General features: G+C 37.7%; 4 protein-coding genes across 5 annotated transcripts in view; all 4 read right to left on the bottom strand.

Annotated features, from left to right (window-relative positions):
* The window catches only part of pane1 (proliferation associated nuclear element), a 25,144-nt gene extending 21,530 nt beyond the window's left edge, over positions 1–3,614 (bottom strand). For both annotated transcript variants that reach the window (XM_025058278.1, XM_008317035.3), the window contains exons 1-5: positions 3,087–3,614; positions 2,677–2,753; positions 1,841–1,939; positions 1,572–1,651; positions 887–978 (exon numbers count right to left, since the gene is read on the bottom strand). In XM_025058278.1, coding sequence (XP_024914046.1) covers positions 887–978; positions 1,572–1,651; positions 1,841–1,939; positions 2,677–2,753; positions 3,087–3,143 — 405 coding nt within the window. In that variant the 5' untranslated portion in view covers positions 3,144–3,614. The remainder of the gene's footprint in view (positions 1–886; positions 979–1,571; positions 1,652–1,840; positions 1,940–2,676; positions 2,754–3,086) is intronic.
* Positions 3,615–3,756: 142 nt separating this feature from the next.
* On the bottom strand, positions 3,757–10,248 carry LOC103383755 (putative RNA-binding protein Luc7-like 2). Its single transcript, XM_008317036.3, has 10 exons — positions 9,839–10,248; positions 9,275–9,369; positions 7,741–7,839; positions 7,248–7,358; positions 6,789–6,932; positions 6,098–6,274; positions 5,837–6,000; positions 5,399–5,428; positions 5,027–5,188; positions 3,757–4,758 (listed from the first exon to the last, which is right to left on the bottom strand). The coding sequence occupies exons 1-10, from the start codon at positions 9,897–9,899 to the stop codon at positions 4,521–4,523; spliced, it is 1,281 nt and encodes a 426-aa protein (XP_008315258.1). The 5' UTR covers positions 9,900–10,248; the 3' UTR covers positions 3,757–4,520.
* A 977-nt stretch (positions 10,249–11,225) lies between these two features.
* Positions 11,226–13,131, bottom strand: LOC103383757 (uncharacterized). Its single transcript, XM_008317038.3, has 6 exons — positions 12,945–13,131; positions 12,688–12,833; positions 12,525–12,586; positions 12,276–12,389; positions 12,020–12,118; positions 11,226–11,577 (listed from the first exon to the last, which is right to left on the bottom strand). Exons 1-6 carry the CDS (start codon positions 13,059–13,061, stop codon positions 11,375–11,377), a joined length of 741 nt encoding a protein of 246 aa, XP_008315260.1. The 5' UTR covers positions 13,062–13,131; the 3' UTR covers positions 11,226–11,374.
* A 516-nt stretch (positions 13,132–13,647) lies between these two features.
* On the bottom strand, positions 13,648–16,379 carry LOC103383756 (uncharacterized). Its single transcript, XM_008317037.2, has 6 exons — positions 16,218–16,379; positions 15,961–16,106; positions 15,797–15,858; positions 15,572–15,685; positions 14,435–14,533; positions 13,648–13,994 (listed from the first exon to the last, which is right to left on the bottom strand). The coding sequence occupies exons 1-6, from the start codon at positions 16,332–16,334 to the stop codon at positions 13,795–13,797; spliced, it is 738 nt and encodes a 245-aa protein (XP_008315259.1). The 5' UTR covers positions 16,335–16,379; the 3' UTR covers positions 13,648–13,794.
* Positions 16,380–17,027: the final 648 nt, after the last annotated feature.

The raw sequence follows: 17,027 nt of genomic DNA, 5'->3' as shown, positions 1-17,027 counted from the left end.
AGAAACATGCACTGCATACATAAATATTTGCAGCTTAACAGTGTGAACCTCCATCATTAGTCTGACAACTTCACCAGCAACGAGCTGTAAAGGCCAAATCCAGGGGCAGAAAGACGTCTTGATTACACACAAAACAATACAGAAGCAGACAGAATCTAGATGAAGATATTTTTGTTGTTTCTATGCATTTCTTCTGTTTTAAAAGCTTTGACCCAAGTTGAATGCTGCTCGAACTTGAAAATGGCTTCACTTCACACCACACCATTGACTGACTACAGATAACATCGACATGTGGGTTTGAACTGTCAAATTTCTCAAGTGTGAGTGTGACAAAAATGTCCTGTGCTCTCCAAATTAATTTTGTGACATCCACAGTCTAATAGCTGGTGCAAACAGACATCCATTTGCAGATAATACTTTTGTCATATTAAAAAAATAAATAAACAAAACTGGCTCCTGTAAAACCTGTCCTACTGACATCCTCTCTGTCAAAACTGTTTGACAGCTACATTATCTGTATTTGTAGCAAATGTAGCATATATGTTAATTATGAATTAATTGAACTTTTTATGTGCTCCTCTAATCAATGTGATACTAATATGCCAGCTTTAAATTCTATCTCTTAATTGTTTCAAGCAATGCCTGCTTACTAAATTGAACCTTTTTAAATAAATGCATCTCAGGAGTTATAGTGACATTTCTCTACACTTGCAGAAACTCGGTGCTCAGGTGACCAATGGATTTTTAAATATCTCAATCTCAGCCTTGCGCACACTTTGTGTTGCTACATGTAAACCAACTCATCTCCTTCAACAGATGATCTTTTTCAGTTTGTTGATAAAACAGAAAAGAATTCAACACAAATTTCACTTGACTTGTAACTGACCTGGTCCTCTGCAAAGAGAAGCGCGCTGTGATTGAAAGCAGCAAGTTTACGGACTGCATCCAGACGCTCCACAGGCACCGAGGAAACGCGGGCTACAAGACACACAAATAAAAACACACGTCAGACAGAGCAGAGTGAGAGCAGCTGAAGATTCTGAGCGAGTGCTGGTTCATAAACTCTTGTTGTGTTTTTTTTTCTTCACTTTTTTATTGTGACGTGATTTAGGAACAACATCATCATCGCATAAGTATGTTTGTATAGGTAACATCACTAATTCCATTTCACAATGTAGATCAACATTAGTGTTTACTCTATACACACATACAGTGTCTTGTTCACAAATCCTCAAACAAACACACACACTTGACACTTGACTTCCACCGGAGTTCCATGGTGGTACTGCAGTGGGGTCATGGTTGAGTTATCAATTTTCTAAAATTCTTTTCCTCAAATTTTTAAAATATATTTTGATATATTTATATTGTAATAATATATTTTTATTGCTCTGTATGTGACAACCCCCTAAACATTTTAACTTGTTGTGAAAGCATGATTTGTCAACAAGGTCTTGCATTTAATATAATACATAAATTATATGAACAGTATTATATAAGAAGATATATTAAGACAATAAAGACACTATTAAGAAAAATAATGAATATCCCTTTAGGATTTATTCCCATACCACTGGTGACCATGAAGCAAACTTTCCCAAGAAAATATGCAGGATCCAGGTATTTCAGTGATGTTTCTGTTGACTTTAAACTAGTGGAAAGAAAAAACAAACAAACAATACAAGTCATAAAGTTGGTAATATAACCACACACCATGTACGTTGTATCATTGTGACAAATTAAGTCTTGTAGTGTGTGGGGGGGGGGATTATTGGGCAACAGCAGTGTGTGTGCATGTGGTCAGAAGGAGAAAACATACAACCAGAGAAGCACGAATTACCTTAGTTCTGAGGTCAGGTTAATGATGAATACAACCAGGTCAATTCTTGGTCGTGTCTCCTCGTTCTCTATGGGCAGAGGGAGATATTTGGCCAGTCTCCTGATGGAAACAAATATCAGGATAAAGAGTGCAGTAATGCTTTGTTTAAGTAAAAGACCAGTGATGTTACAGATGGTAAATGGTAGTGGGAGTGTGATCGGAATAAATTTAGGAGCCAGTGTGTATATTTTAATTTAACAGAAAATTGTATTTTGTCCTAATTAAAAAACAACAACAAGCAAACAAACAAATGTCACACATTTTCTTGAGATTATTTTTGAGATTTTGGAAACATTTTAGTTAAGCAAGCTCAAGCATTTCATATTAAAACAAATACAATTATAAATTAACACAGTGACACACACATGCAGACAAGTTTTAAATTAGTCGAATTTTAAAAGTGAAATCAAGATTTTGACGCCAGGTAGTGTAAACCAGGGCGTGGTCCTGGACAAAACAAACTCTCTTCAAGCACCTGCACCAACACGTGAATGCAATTCTACCGTATATGTAACAGGTAAAGTGTTATTATTAATTGTCAAAATGTTCAAGACACTCAAATGCTTTGAACGATGATCATCCTTCATAGTTACAACATGTAAGTTGCTGCCCCCTATTGCTCAGAAAGAAATGTTTTGGTTTTGCCCGGTGTCAGAGAAGAGAGGAGAATTTTGTCCTTTTTCCCCCCACTCTGTTATGCGACCTTAAATTCATCAAGAAATTACGTCGGGGTTTGCTGATTAACTTCTGTCGGCTGACTTTTTTACTTATAGATGAAATCGAGCAGAGAAACTCACACATTGACCGTGAAATCCGTATCCTTTACGATAGCTTCTGCTAAACTCTGCTGGAACTGCTCCTCGTTCTCCACCAGCTGCAGGGGAAAATATACTATAACCTGTGCCATGAAGTACACATCACTAAATGTGTTAATAATCTATGTTACCAAGTTAAATATGACATTATAGTCTGTAAAAGTGTGTACAACTAAACACAGTCGATACGTCTGTCTACTCCAAAACCGCTGTCCCAAATACTAACATTAAAATATATCGACACAGGCTAACTCTGTTCAGCTAAGCTAAGTATATGTAATACATTTCCAAACACTGTACAAAATAGGAAACTACACGTATACTACGTGTGTAAATGAATTAAATTTTAAAGCCACAAAGAACAAGCACGCTGTATCGAACAAATAGCTCACCAAGATGCTCGCTGAGTTCAGACTAGGCAATTTATTGAAAGGTTTTAATATCGACATTCTACGAGTTTACAAAGATGACGCTCAAAAAAAAGAATACATCTGCAAATGTGATCAGGACAAACAAACTTCCCTCGCGCCTGTTTTCTGAACGTAAGAATTGACGTCAAGACGTACAGTTCCTTCACGTCCGGTTGTGTACTGCCATCTACAGACAGTCAGGCGTAGTACACCTCAGAACTTCGTTGTGCGCTGAGGATCATGGCAGATTTAAAAAACGAATTAATCCCATAAATTGTTCATTTACCAAATAACAAAAGGAACATTAACTACTAAGTTGTGTTACGCATCTCATTGCCGTTTTTACACACACCAGTTGAAAGTAAAGTACGTACGTATTTGGCTAAGAAGGACTTTAAACTTTTGTGGTGTTATCTTTGCTTTGTTACTTATTTTGCTTACGTATATATGTACAGTATATAATAGCTGCAGCTAAGATTCAAAAATATTTCCATATTCATATTGAGGCTCTTTTGCAATATTTACAAGTACCTTTTTTGACTAATGTGAGACTACGCATATCAGACACAACTCTGGTTTATTGTCTGTCAGGTAAGGTTTTGTTATGGCATAATGAACCAAGCACCGTTCAATAATACTTAACAATATGTAATTGTATATAATATATAACATTTTATTCATGATACCAGTACCATAAAAAGTACATATTGGGTTTCATGACAACAAGCAGGACACACCTTGGAGGTTTAAGCCACGGGTTTATAGCTACTGTATGTACATATTACACTTTCCTTCACATGTTATAAACCAAGAGATTAGGAGGATATGGTTGATGGGACTTTGAGTTACTCTGAAAGAACAGCTTTATTCCTAAAGTCACACACAGGAAAGTCAATCTGACTTCCCGAGTGAGACCGTGATGGTCAGAAGGCAGGGAATAAAACAAACATGGAAGATGCCTTTAATCACTCAGAGCCCATTTCAGAAACCACTGTAAAGGTGATGCAACAGTCAAAGCTGCAGAAACAATTCCACAGCAACTAAAGCTGACAAAACAGGGAAAAAAACTGTAAAAGATGATATTCAAACAAATTTTAAAAAATGAGTAAAATAAAAACAGACTAAGTGTGGATTTGTAACACCTCTCATTTGTACATAGAACTGAGAAGATGCTAAAAAAATATCTTAAGTACTTTTTTCCAGTAAACCTAAGTCTTACAACTTCTGTTTTTATAAAAGTTGCTTTGTTTGCTTAACCACCACCAAAAAGCATTTGTGTTTCATCAACAACACATACAAAGCTGATCCCGGCACACCTGCACACATACATGCAGAGACACACACACACTCTCTCTCACGGCTGAACTAACATGCTCCTGTCTTTGAACATTAGACTGAGGAGACTTCCTGTCCTCTCTATATCTCCCCAGACTCACGCTCTTCAGAACTAGAACGTTGGTTGCGTTCAAACAACGGAGATTGTCCTTGCTCCTTTCCCCTGCCTGTGTCGGGGGAAGTGGACCTGCCTCTGTCTTCCCAGTTTTCGAACTCAGCCCTGTCTTCACGCCATCCCTCTCCTCCTACTTCTCTACACCTCTCCTGGGACATTGAGCGCTCTTTATCCTGGGTGTGTGATGATCTGTCTCTGGACGACCTGTAGATGAATGAAAATGGAATAAAAAGAGCAAAATATTTGGAAATGAGCTTTTAAACTGTTGCATATGCCTACAAATTCCTCTTAAAAAACCTAATGTACTAACACTTAGAGCATTGGTTCTCAAACTGTGGTATGTGTACCACTGAGCGCTCTCTAGTGATACGTCCTAAAAAATGTTTTCTCAGGTGGCACAGAGTATAAAAAGTTTGAGAGCCACTGACATAGAGCATTGAGTTCAGTTTCAGTAAAGGGAGAAAAGCATCACCTCTTCCTCTTGTGCCTGTGGGAGTGGGATCGTGAGCGATGTCTGTCCTTGTGTCGATGCTTTCTCTCTCTGTCTCTCTCTCTCTCTCTATCCCCACCTTCTTCTCTGGAATGAGACGAGCGGTGGCGCCTGGAGTGATGAGAAGTGGAACTTCCTCCATCTCTATAGATGGAAAGAATAAGTGATGAATGAAAGGTTCGTCAAAAAGACCAGGGACCTGATGACAGAAACTGTCATGGGTATGGTACTTTCTAGTCGTGGCAGTTCTAAGACCAAGATTTTGTCTCTTCTTGTTGTTGTTCCACTGCCTGCAATTTTCTTAATCCTTCTAATACTAGATGAGTAAGGACAAACCTGTGTACACATACACACCTGTAACGTTCTCCACTTCTAGATCTGGACCTGCAATGGAAACAAGAAAGGTTGAGGCCTTTAGATGACAACCAATACATACGAGGGCAGGTAAGATTTAAACAACACACAAACAAAACTATTATTCTACAACTATTCTACAAAGCAGTTGTGTTAAAAAGTGATTTTACCAACAGCTTTTTGCAAGATATTGACAAACAATGTTGACAATGGTGGTGGTATCAGTTGACAAGGCCTGTTTATAAATGGTAAGGTTATTCAATGTAGCTTGAACGTGTTTAAAATATTAATAATTAATTAATAAAAAAAATATAATAATTTTATAAATAGCAGTGGTTTCCTACTCCATTTTTTTGGTAAAGACCCATAAAGACCTGACACATATAGTCAGAGATTGATGAGAGGGACAGTGAAGCCAGACTTGCTCATTTTTCATACCTCCTGCGTTCCCTCTCCCCTCTCTCTCGTTCTCGCTCTCTCTCTCTCTCCCACTCTCGCTCCCTCTCCCGATCAACCTCCCATTGTCGCTCCCTTTCAAAGTCACGCTCTCGTTCCTCACGTCTTCTCAGTCGCATTTTTTCTTGTTTCTCTAGAACTGCTTTCTGGAATTAAAAAAAAAACCCAATGGGTTAAAAAGTCCATATTAAAAAAAAAAACACTGAACAATCTAATCAGTGTTATCCAAGTGTAACCTCTTACTCTAAGCTTCTCCAGCTTCTCACGAATTTCAATGAAGCCAAGGTGTAGCTTGCCCCCAAAGTGGTCAGCCAGTCGTCGATCATTGTCGTGCAAACCCAGGTAGGCTGAGCACACCTCACAGACCCGTAGTTTTTGCTGCTGAAAGCTGGATGCTGGCATTGAGTTTCTGTACACATCCTGCAGAAACAAGAATTTTAGTACAGAAAAAGCCTGTATTTAAAAAAAAAAACAAACTTGTATTCTGTCCAGATCTGAATAACCTAAAAGAAACCTGGGTATTCATCTGCAAAAACTAAAAAGAGTTTCAAATTCTTAAGCTAGTGTTTCCAAACTTTTTTTTGAGCCATGGCACATATTTTAGATTTGAAAAACATGATGTAGTTGCAGGAGCTAAAGAAAGACACAAACTGAGAACTGCTCTGCACTCTAAGACTCTTACTTTTTATAGCCATCTGCTGCCACCAAGCGGAAAAGTATTTAATCATTCTGCCCGTCACTGTCGCATAGACAGACATAACAAATTATGTGCAGTGAATGTTATAGTTTTTAAACCAATTAGGTCAAATTGAGTCATTTTCCACAGTGATGGTTCCCACAAGAGGTCATGATCATCCTGAAGGTAGTAATTCAACTGCTTACATTTTGTTTTCCACAACAGTTGCAGTCAAATCATATTACAAATACGTCTTACCTCTGCTTCTTTCTTCAGAGCCCGGGCCTTCTCCACCTTTTCCAACACTTGCTGGGCTTCGTCTACGTTGCCCTCACCTCCCAGCTGCTCAGCCTTCGCCAACAGTTTCCCAATCTCTTCATTCAACTCATGAACACGCTCAGCCTTTTCATAGCAGAGATAATTGATGCAAAAGGTGCAACAAAAGAAGAAAAACAAACAGTGTGTTTCAGTGATTCATTGAGTTAGATGACAAATGAGTACAACCAACTGAACATTAACATCTAAACACTTAAAATGTACGCAGGGCTATGGCGAGTTACCGCAATTCAATAACACTTTGAGAGTGTTTGTGCTACTTTGTGATGTACTATGCAATATGCCCAAAAAAGACTAGTGCTGATAATAACTCTGAAATCAAACATAAACTTGTTGTGGTTAATTATTATCTAACTAAGAGGATCAAGTGTGAGTTTTCACCTTTGCAGCCACTTCAGCACTGATCTCATCCTGTGTTTCAGCGAGTCTTTTCTTAGCGAGCTCAGTTCTGCGGTCGCAGTCGGCAATGAAGGACTGGAGATGTTCAGCAGCCTAGTACAAAAACAAAAAAAACACACACAAAAACTCCTTTTAACCATAACAATTTTATAGTTTTCATCAATAAAACACAAGATCATATTTTACAGGATATAGGAATAAGATGGGTTTTGATTATTTACTTATCTAAATTTAGCATCCAAGAGCTAAATAGCTAAATGAATTATCATGAAAATTGTAACAATAACCTTGTTTTGAATCAGCTTGACACAAATACAGCAGGAAACAGTTTCTATCCCTCCTAATTAAAAATCATTTTGAAAATTCTGTCACTACAAAAAGCTCCACACAAACAATTCCTGAATTCTGATTTTTGAAGTATGATACATTGTCCTGGAAGAGGTCTAAAAGAACACCATCTCTGGGTGGCACTCACATCAAGTTCAAAAAAGTATTCCTTCTCCTTGGAGGCAATCTCAAAGTCTGCTCTGAGGGCCAGGTCGTGGACTTTGACACATTCGCCCAGGTCCATTCTCTGCATGAATCAAACAAACATCAATGTATTAGGTTTCATGTCTCACTCTTTAAGACTGCAAAAACATCAAAAATGGACTGAAAAAGAGGTACATTTTTATTTTCTGTTAAAACACATTCTCCTGCTTTCAGTAAACAAAGTTTCTCTTAAGCCATGCAGCCCTATTTGCATGTTTCAATAAACTAATGAACACACACAATGTTGGAAAAAAAGGAAAAAAATTCCTTATGTTTACACTGGTTCGTTAGAGTTATTTTAGGGGTATGGCTCAGGTACTTTTTTTTTTTAAACTGCTCATATCGTATTATAGACCAAATCTTACAGTAAGTCTCAATCCTGTCTTTGTCCCTGATGTTAAAATACCTCCAAACTGGCATTGTTGACCTACTTCAGGAAACTGTACTGCAGTAGTATAACCGCAACTCTGGCTGGTTGTATAAAAATGCCGCTTACGAAATATCAGGTCACTCCATCAGCACATTTACTACAAGAACGAGTATCTGAAATACGTTTTGGGATTTATCCCTAGATCAAAGGGTCATTTTGTAAAACTTGCCAGTAAAAATTAGCCCAACAACAAGTCTTTTTTAAAGTGCATTAGAAGCAGTGAGCATGCAGAATTGGCTGGATTGTTTTATCAAAGGTTTTCAAATCGAACTACCTTTAGTGTTTTGACAATAACAGAAGACTGCAGAATGCTCTCTTTCAATACATTTTCAGCTCCAACTATCCAACTCCACCTTAACATGTTAGAAAAACATATAGTGTACTTTAAAAAATATTCTACGTAAACAATAAAGTACTAAGCTCCATTGATAAAGAATTTGATGACTGATCCCACATGCAAATCAAATAAACGTTATCCTTTAATAATGTAATGTGGGTAAACAGAGCAGGTTGCGCTGATGGAGTGAAGTAGGCTGCGAATGCTTTGGAGCTTTACATCTTCCCGCTGTCATGGAAAACATTCATTACAACCTTCTTTAACACATAAACAGGACCATGCTTTTTGTTGTTTTTGTTGTCATTCTGAAGTGGAATAACCATATTATAATGTCATGCAATACTTGAAAGTTTTATTTAGTAATTAGTGATTTTATTTGGAGTTTTTGTTGACCAGGGTTTGTAATTCAGCTGTCAAAACTGATAGCCTCCATTCATATACACATCTTTCCATTATATTTATCTAACTAACAATGTAATTTTTAAATTGTCATCATATCCAAAAGTTAAAGACCAGAATATGAAATTTACATCAAAGGATGTCAAGAACATGTTTACAACACAACGACTGAAGGAGATTTAGTCTCATTTTGCATAGACTTATATGTAAACTGTGTTACTTCCAAATCCAGTTGAGCAATTCTGGAAACAACCTTGTGCGATTGTTGTAGTTGGTCTATGGTAAACAAACATATGTACATTAGATACTTACAGTGCCTGATAGGATGTCGTGAGGACACGAATCCAGAAGGTGACTTTTGCAGACCTGGTCGTCTGAGAACTTGATTCTTTGTCTCATGGAGTCTCCTGTTAAAGCCAAAGCAGGACACAAATGACTAAATGACCACAATCAGCAAACGACCAATAGTACATACTTACTTTATCTGAATTTTTATAATTTTCCTTCAGCTACTTTTGGTACCATGTGGTGGTTTCTACATACTGTGGTTTAGACCGGTTCATTTTCTTGATAATACCACATATAATAGCATTTTTCTTATACATCTTATGTATGAGAGACACAACCACTAAGCCCAGAACCAGTTTAAATACTACTATGAATGAATACAGATTTGACTATGTCCCCGACTCGTGAATCGAATCGAATCGAATAACTTCGACACAAATGCTAGGCAAAACAGATGGTTAAAAAAAAGCCCTGATGCCAACTCTGGTTGTGCAGCATGGCTCCCTGTCACTGTAAGGCACCGATTAGCTAACTGTGGCTAACATTAGCAACAACTCTGAGTCCTGCCCCAGTTCTAGCCAAACTCACCGTCTCTCCCTGTCCCCATGAGTTGGTCCAACATGGCTCGCATCTGCGCCTGGGCAGACATGTTTCAATGGGTGTTTTGTGTATTAAAACGCCGTTTGAGTCCCTCCACTCCTCGGCAGCCGGCTGTGGGCTCTACACCTGAAGCCTCCTCCACTGTAGGCCTCTGTTCCACCACCACCAACACTACTGTCGTGGACAACTTTTACGACAAGGAAAAAGCCCTACTGAAACAGCGAGCTGCTTGTGTAACTCGTCAGGATAATTTCTAGCTTGTCTCAACTCTTTGATAACGGCTGCCTCTGGCTTTGTGACGTTAGAATATCCAGGGCGGCCGAGTACGCCTGTTTCAGAACTGCCGACTGCAGTCCAACCACCGTCTGATTCCACTTTCGAAAACATCGACTTGTTTTAGCTTGCGTGTTTATACTACGTATTACAGTTAACGTACGTTTGAGTTTCATTCACAATAAAATCATTATTGAACTCGACACTGACAAAATAATTACAAATCAGCAGTAACAAGTAATTAGGAAAGGGGATTTTATATTAATAGGTTAAGGTTCCACACAGAGATAATTCCCCATTTGATAGAAGCGAACGTAAAAAAGAAAAGAAACCTCGATATTGATATTAAAACAAAATATCTACATATTATTATTATTGTAGATTATGTGTAGCTGATTCATGATCTACTTTTAAATCTCTTTTTTATATTTGGATCAATTGGATTTTTGTGGATAAATACAGTAGACGCGCATTTGTATTAAGTTGCGCTACGGTTTTATTTTGAAAACCAGATATAAGTCGAGTCCCGCTGCTAGCCCGCTAAAACATTTGTACCGTACCATTGATAGTGCAGGCGCAAAGCAAATGGGAACGCGGTCGATTCAACCACGGAAATACGAATAGCCGCTGAGTCAGAGGTGCCCGTTACACTTGGCGTTGACATGAAAAAAAGCCTACTCGTAAAATTATCAACATAAAATGGTGATTGTAAGTGTGGCATCAACTGTATCTGCAGTCATATTTGAAAGTATTCCTCGAATCACTTCACTTCCTATTAAGGGTCCATGTTCTCTGAAAGGGCGCTCAAATATAGGACCAGGAAGTAAAGCCAGGTTACACATAAAAAATAGTATGTAAATCGTCATTTGTAAGAGCCAAAAGTCAACTTTTCAGTAAGCCACATATTCTGCATGATAATTTCTAACAAATAATTAAAAGACCTTAATATTCTGTATTTGTCTTCACAGTATTATTTAGAACTTTGTGTTGGGTGGGAATAAGTGAGGTCCAGTGGTGACAGACTGGGGGAGTCTGTTTACAAATGCTGTATTCTAAATATTTGTTCAGCAAAGTATTATTTAAAAAGCAACAGGCGTCATAATAACAATCGATATTTCATTTATTTTATGATTTTCAAGTTGAAATCTTACATATATCACAAAGTAGGAAATACTTTAAATAACAATTCTTTGGACTCAGAGAACCACCGAGTTTGGCCACTCGGGGTCTGTCTTCAGATTTTCAGTACTACTACTGCCAGTTTTCCATTTCGCTTACCCACTCACTTGTATTTGTCATAATACGGACAAACATCTTCATTAAAGACTCAGGATTCAGAATCTTTTCAAAAAATCTCTCCAAAACATCTGTGTCACCAGAATCCATGCTTGCAATGAGAGTGTTCAGATCAAAGGCCTCTGGATTCTGAGAGGAAGACTCATCAGGGCAAAAACCTGTGATGTAATGAAATGTGACTTTACATATTTACTTTCTATTATTTAAAAAAAATGTCTGTCAGATAATTAAACAACATATTAGCACATGAACCAATTATCTGATAATACTGGTAATTATGACCATACTGACTTATATTTTATATTTATATAATATATATTAATATAATATAATGATATTCTTATGCTTAAATGCGTTTATCTTGATCATTTGAAATGCTCTTTCACCTGTAATACCAACAATGTCCTCCTGGGGATCAACAAAGTATTTCTGATTTTTATTTTGTCATTGTATATTTAGTTTGTTTTTTAAAAAGCGAAAGTTGTACATTTATATCAAGAGAACACCAAATATATGACTTCTTGTATAAAAACAACATTAATAATTCAGTTACTACATATATAATGTATGTATATCATCTCTGATATTTGTTTTCCGTACCTTTTTCTGGATCAAAGACAACAGGTGATGTTAAATTTAGGCAAGATGCCTGTTTTTTAAATTCTTGCAGCTCATTGGCAGAAACAATTTTTCTTTTGCCTGTAGAACAGATGGTGTGAAAACAGGCAACAATTAGCTACACAGAATATAAAATAAAGTATGTCAAAACATTTTTAATTAACTGAACCTTTGTAGCAATGACAGAAACAAATAATGTCAGTAGAGTTAGCATTTTCAAATAAAAAACTAATCTTACTAAGGAGCTGTAGACCAAGATGAGGGCTTCCTCCAATGTTGTGTCTTGACAAGAACACAAGGCAGTCAGTGCAGCCAGTGTTTAACAGGATGTCCGAAGAATTGAATGGTGTTGCTGAGGACGAAAGCAGACTTCATGAAGTCATAAGATAAGACTTTATTCATCCCACACCAGGGAAATATCAACAAAGTGCTGTTGCAACGTTGGACAAAGTCTAGAAATACTGCAAGTTGGATCAATGATACTTACTCATGGAGATAGTGTTGTTTGCTAACGTCAGATTTGCTTTCATTGCGAAGCATTGGTCAAAGCTAATGGAGAAATACCAACAAGTCAAATAAAAACTTAAATCAGTTTAAAACCTGAACACAAAATATGGATGTCTTTATCTTTGAATTTGAGGTGAAATTACATTTTTTGCACTTGATAAAGATGGAGGACATCACTTTTCTCAGAAGCTGTTATCTTCCCCCAAATCGTGTCCACAAATTGTTTTGTCAGGACGTTGGATCCATCCACATCTGAGCTCTCAGCTATGTATGTCCACCTGCCCAGCAGCTGAAACGTTCATCTCAGTCATATGAAGTGAGATTTCAGAATGTTGATTTGTAATGAAGTGCATGAAGCAAGACAGTCGGAGGAGACGAGTGAGATGAATGAGTGTCTTACCTGCTCTCTTCCCTGTATCCCTACAGGTTTAGTCAAACTCTCACAGTCTGTTATAGGAGCTGAATGTCCCACAGACAGAAGAGTGAGCACAGACACAGCAACATGAAGAAGCGCCATCACGAACCTGCCACACTATGACACTCAGTCTCCTTTATAAGTCTGTGTACAGCACTGAAAACAGAACAGTTGACCCTATCTTGGCCTGGTTAACATAGGTTTGTTGTTTACACAAGGTATTTACACAGGTTTTTTACCCTTGTGTTGTTTCATAGGTGAGAGACACCAAGGTCAGTGGAGTGAAATAACCTGTTTCCTGTAGCTGATACAATAGAATGCATGTGTGTGGAAATGTAATTTGCACAAAAAGTAACATTTCTGTGAGTCCATCGTATCTCTGGGTATTGACCAAGTTAAATGTATTCATAACTGTAGGTTGTATGTCTCTCTATTCTGTGCACGGAAAATTATATTTTGATATCTTAAAATTTCTGCCATGTGAATCCTTATTAACATGTTGATTCATAGTATAGACCTAATAAGTTGTAAATGGTTTTAGATTAATGCACAATTTAGCACTTAAACATCGAGTTTAACAATTTAATGAATTTGCGAGGTCCGGAGGTGACAGACTGGGAGGAGTCCGTTTGCAAATGCTGTATTCTAGATATTGGTTCTATTACTATTAAAAAAGTCACACACATCATATTGACAATGGATATTTAATCTATTTTATTGAGAATGAAATCTTACATTTACTACATATATCACAAAGTATGAAATCCCTTTAATGTCGCCACATGTCATCCCATGTGAGATCCACATAGACAAGGTATATGTGGAGGTAAGATTTTCACGATAGCAACACTTCTCCTAACCACTCCAATAAGTTTGTCAGTGTACGGACCAAAAGCTTCTCAACGGACTCACGAGTCAGAAGTTTCTCAAAAAAGTTTTCAAAAGCCTCTGTGTCATTAGAATCGATGTTATCAATGAGAGCGTTCAGATCAAAGGCCTTTGGATTCTGAGAGGAAGACTCGTCGGGGCAAAAACCTGTGATGAAATGAAATATGACTTTACATCTTACTTTCTATTATTAAAAAAAACATTTAATCAGTCAGGTAATTAAACAACATGTTAGCACATTAGTAAATTATTAATATTATTATTATTATTCATTATTTAATTAATGACCTGTTTTTATGTTTATATATTAATATAATATTGATATGATTCTTATGCTTAAATGCATTTATCTTGCTCTTTTGAAATGCTCTTTCAACTGTAATACCAACAATGTCCTCCTGGGGATTAACAAAGTATTTCTGATTTGTATTTTGTCATTGTATATTTAGTTTGTTTTGAAAGGCAAAAGTTGTACATTGATATCAAGAGAACACCACATATATGACTCCTTATATAAAAACAAATCATATTATTTTACTTAATGCATATTTAATGTATCCTGCATCTCTGATATTCGATTTCCGTACCTTTTTCTGGATCAAACTCAACAGGTGATGGTAATTTTAGGCAAGTTGCCTGTTTGCTAAATTCTTGCAGCTCATCAGCAGAAACCTTTTCTCTTTTGCCTGTAATACAAGTGATGTAAAAACAGGCAACACATTAGCTACACAGAATCTAAAATAAAGTATGTCAAAACATTACCTGCATTCTATGCAATTAACGGAACATTATTGTATTTCATGTCCTTATTATTGTAAAAATATGAAATATCCTGGATTCTACAGCTAGCAAACAAGATAGAGAGGGTGTCCATTTGGCAATATTGCCAGTGTGTCAGGAAGAGAAGAAAAGGCACAGTGCCTGTGTGTCCATTACACCTTATAGACATAGAACATCTACATTCTTTAGCCAAATAGAACAGTTTTCAGTGTGACTTTCTTCTTCTTCTTTCTCTTCTTCTTCTTCAGGTGTGTCAGAGAGCATCATTATGTATATTTTTAGAAACTGTTCCTCAAGGAAAAGGTTGTATTTATTCAAATCCAGGGTGACCTTCATTTTGTTTTTCCCACTGAGGGACTTCAAAATATTTCCCTGAAATAACTTTGCGGGTTGGGATGTACGCCATTGTCAAATGTATATGATATATATGTGATATGATATATATATAGATATATGTTAAAGGAATGTTGCCGTTCTTGGCAAATTATCAGAAGTGTTGTTTTAGTTAAATGTAAAGGCTTAAATTCTTATTCTAGCCGATATAATTATTTATGAAAGTCCATCCATCCATCCATTTTCAGCGTTTATCCGTTACCGGGTCGCAGGGGCATCAGTCACCACCCAAATCGCATTGCACCGTACCAACCCCCCTAAACCTTTCTGCGGGGGGTGAGGGATTCGAACCTGCCCAGGAGGTGAACCCTGGGGTTCCACACCAATGACAGAGACATTGCCTCTGGGCCAAAGTGCCCCTATTTATGACAGTCTTTTGAATAATCTTACATTTACAAATGTTCTGATTCAGAGGTGAATGTGTTCAATATGACATAAATTAGTTGTTAAACCTATTGGCACTCTTACCTCCTTCAGTTATTTACTTGGCTGAGAGGCAAAGACATGTATTCAACATAATAAACAGAATAATAACAAAAGTCTAATCTTACTAAGGAGCTGTAGACCGCGGAATTGTATTCCTCCATAGTCGTTCACTGACAATAACACAAGGCAGTCAGTGCAGCCAGTGTTTAACAGGATGTCTGAAGAATTGAAAGGTGTTGCTGAGGACGAAAGCAGACTTCATGAAGACATATCAGTAGATGAACAAAGTGCTGTTTCAACGTTGGACAAAGTCTAGAAATGCTTGTGCAAGTTGGATCAATGATACTTACTCATGACGACTTTGTTGTTTGCTAAAGTCAGATTAGCTCTTATTGTGAAGCATTGGTCAAAGCTAATGGAGAAATACCAACAAGTCAAATAAAAACTTAAATCAGTTTAAAACCTGAACACAAAATATGGATCCGATCTTTAAATTGGAGGTGAAAAAAATTACATTTTCTGCATTTGATAAAGATGGAGGACATCACTCTCCTCAGCAGCTGTTAGCTTCAACCAACCCGAGTCCATAAATACTTTTGTCGCGAACCTGTGTCCATACACATCTGTGGTGTCAGCTATGTATGTCCACCTGCCCAGCAGCTGAAACGTTCATCTCAGTCATATGAAGTGAGATTTCAGAATGTTGATTTGTAATGAAGTGCATGAAGCAAGACAGTCGGAGGAGACGAGTGAGATGAATGAGTGTCTTACCTGCTCTCTTCCCTGTATCCCTACAGGTTTAGTCAAACTCTCACAGTCTGTTATAGGAGCTGAATGTCCCACAGACAGAAGAGTGAGCACAGACACAGCAACATGAAGAAGCGCCATCACGAACCTGCCACACTATGACACTCAGTCTCCTTTATAAGTCTGTGTACAGCACTGAAAACAGAACAGTTGACCCTATCTTGGCCTGGTTAACATAGGTTTGTTGTTTACACAAGGTATTTACACAGGTTTTTTACCCTTGTGTTGTTTCATAGGTGAGAGACACCAAGGTCAGTGGAGTGAAATAACCTGTTTCCTGTAGCTGATACAACAGAATGCATGTGTATGGAAATGTAATTTTCACAAAAAGTTTCTGTGAGTCCATCTGATCTCTAAGTTTTCACATTGATATATACATCACTGTATGGCAGTGATGCTGTCACCACAATGCAGGACTGTTTCCAGTGCACAGACTGGCAGATCTTCAGGGAAGTAGCTGTCCATGAAGGTGGAGAGGAGAGGGACCTCAATGCGGTGAGGAGAGACTTGAACACTGGTGTGAAGAGGGCCCAGTCTGGATACAGCCAGGGGATCCAGGGACAGGGATGTGGAGACATGGTCAGTGGTGGAAGTGGTCTCCAGCTTCAGGTACCTGGGTGTACACATCTCTGACGACATCACCTGGAGAACCAACACTTCCTGCAACACTTCCACTGTGGAGCTCAGTCCTGACGTCCTTCTGCAGTTGCAGAGCACAGAGAATTGTGGGAGGGATGCTGCCTACCCACCACCACGAACATCTACACCACCAGA

This window comes from Cynoglossus semilaevis, chromosome 9 (assembly GCF_000523025.1).
Source record: "Cynoglossus semilaevis isolate Cse_v1.0 chromosome 9, Cse_v1.0, whole genome shotgun sequence".
Lineage (NCBI taxonomy): Eukaryota > Metazoa > Chordata > Actinopteri > Pleuronectiformes > Cynoglossidae > Cynoglossus > Cynoglossus semilaevis.
This window is presented reverse-complemented; position numbering and strand designations above follow the sequence as displayed.

Bases quoted from the DNA above. Each gene is read 5' to 3' on its own strand.
- LOC103383755 (XM_008317036.3), bottom strand. From the start codon at position 9,899: ATGTCTGCCCAGGCGCAGATGCGAGCCATGTTGGACCAACTCATGGGG. The intron at 6,933-7,247 runs GTGAAAACTCAC...TGCTATGAAAAG, and splicing joins GTGCTGAAGTGGCTGCAAAG to GCTGAGCGTGTTCATGAGTT. The intron at 5,189-5,398 runs GTGTGTATGTGT...TTCCATCTATAG, and splicing joins AGAAGTGGAGAACGTTACAG to AGATGGAGGAAGTTCCACTT.
- LOC103383757 (XM_008317038.3), bottom strand. From the start codon at position 13,061: ATGGCGCTTCTTCATGTTGCTGTGTCTGTGCTCACTCTTCTGTCTGTG. The intron at 12,587-12,687 runs GTAATTTCACCT...TTTCTCCATTAG, and splicing joins CTTTATCAAGTGCAAAAAAT to CTTTGACCAATGCTTCGCAA. The intron at 12,119-12,275 runs GTAAGATTAGTT...TCTGTTCTACAG, and splicing joins TCTTGGTCTACAGCTCCTTA to GCAAAAGAAAAATTGTTTCT.
- LOC103383756 (XM_008317037.2), bottom strand. From the start codon at position 16,334: ATGGCGCTTCTTCATGTTGCTGTGTCTGTGCTCACTCTTCTGTCTGTG. The intron at 16,107-16,217 runs GTAAGACACTCA...TGAACGTTTCAG, and splicing joins GGATACAGGGAAGAGAGCAG to CTGCTGGGCAGGTGGACATA. The intron at 15,859-15,960 runs GTAATTTTTTTC...TTTCTCCATTAG, and splicing joins CTTTATCAAATGCAGAAAAT to CTTTGACCAATGCTTCACAA.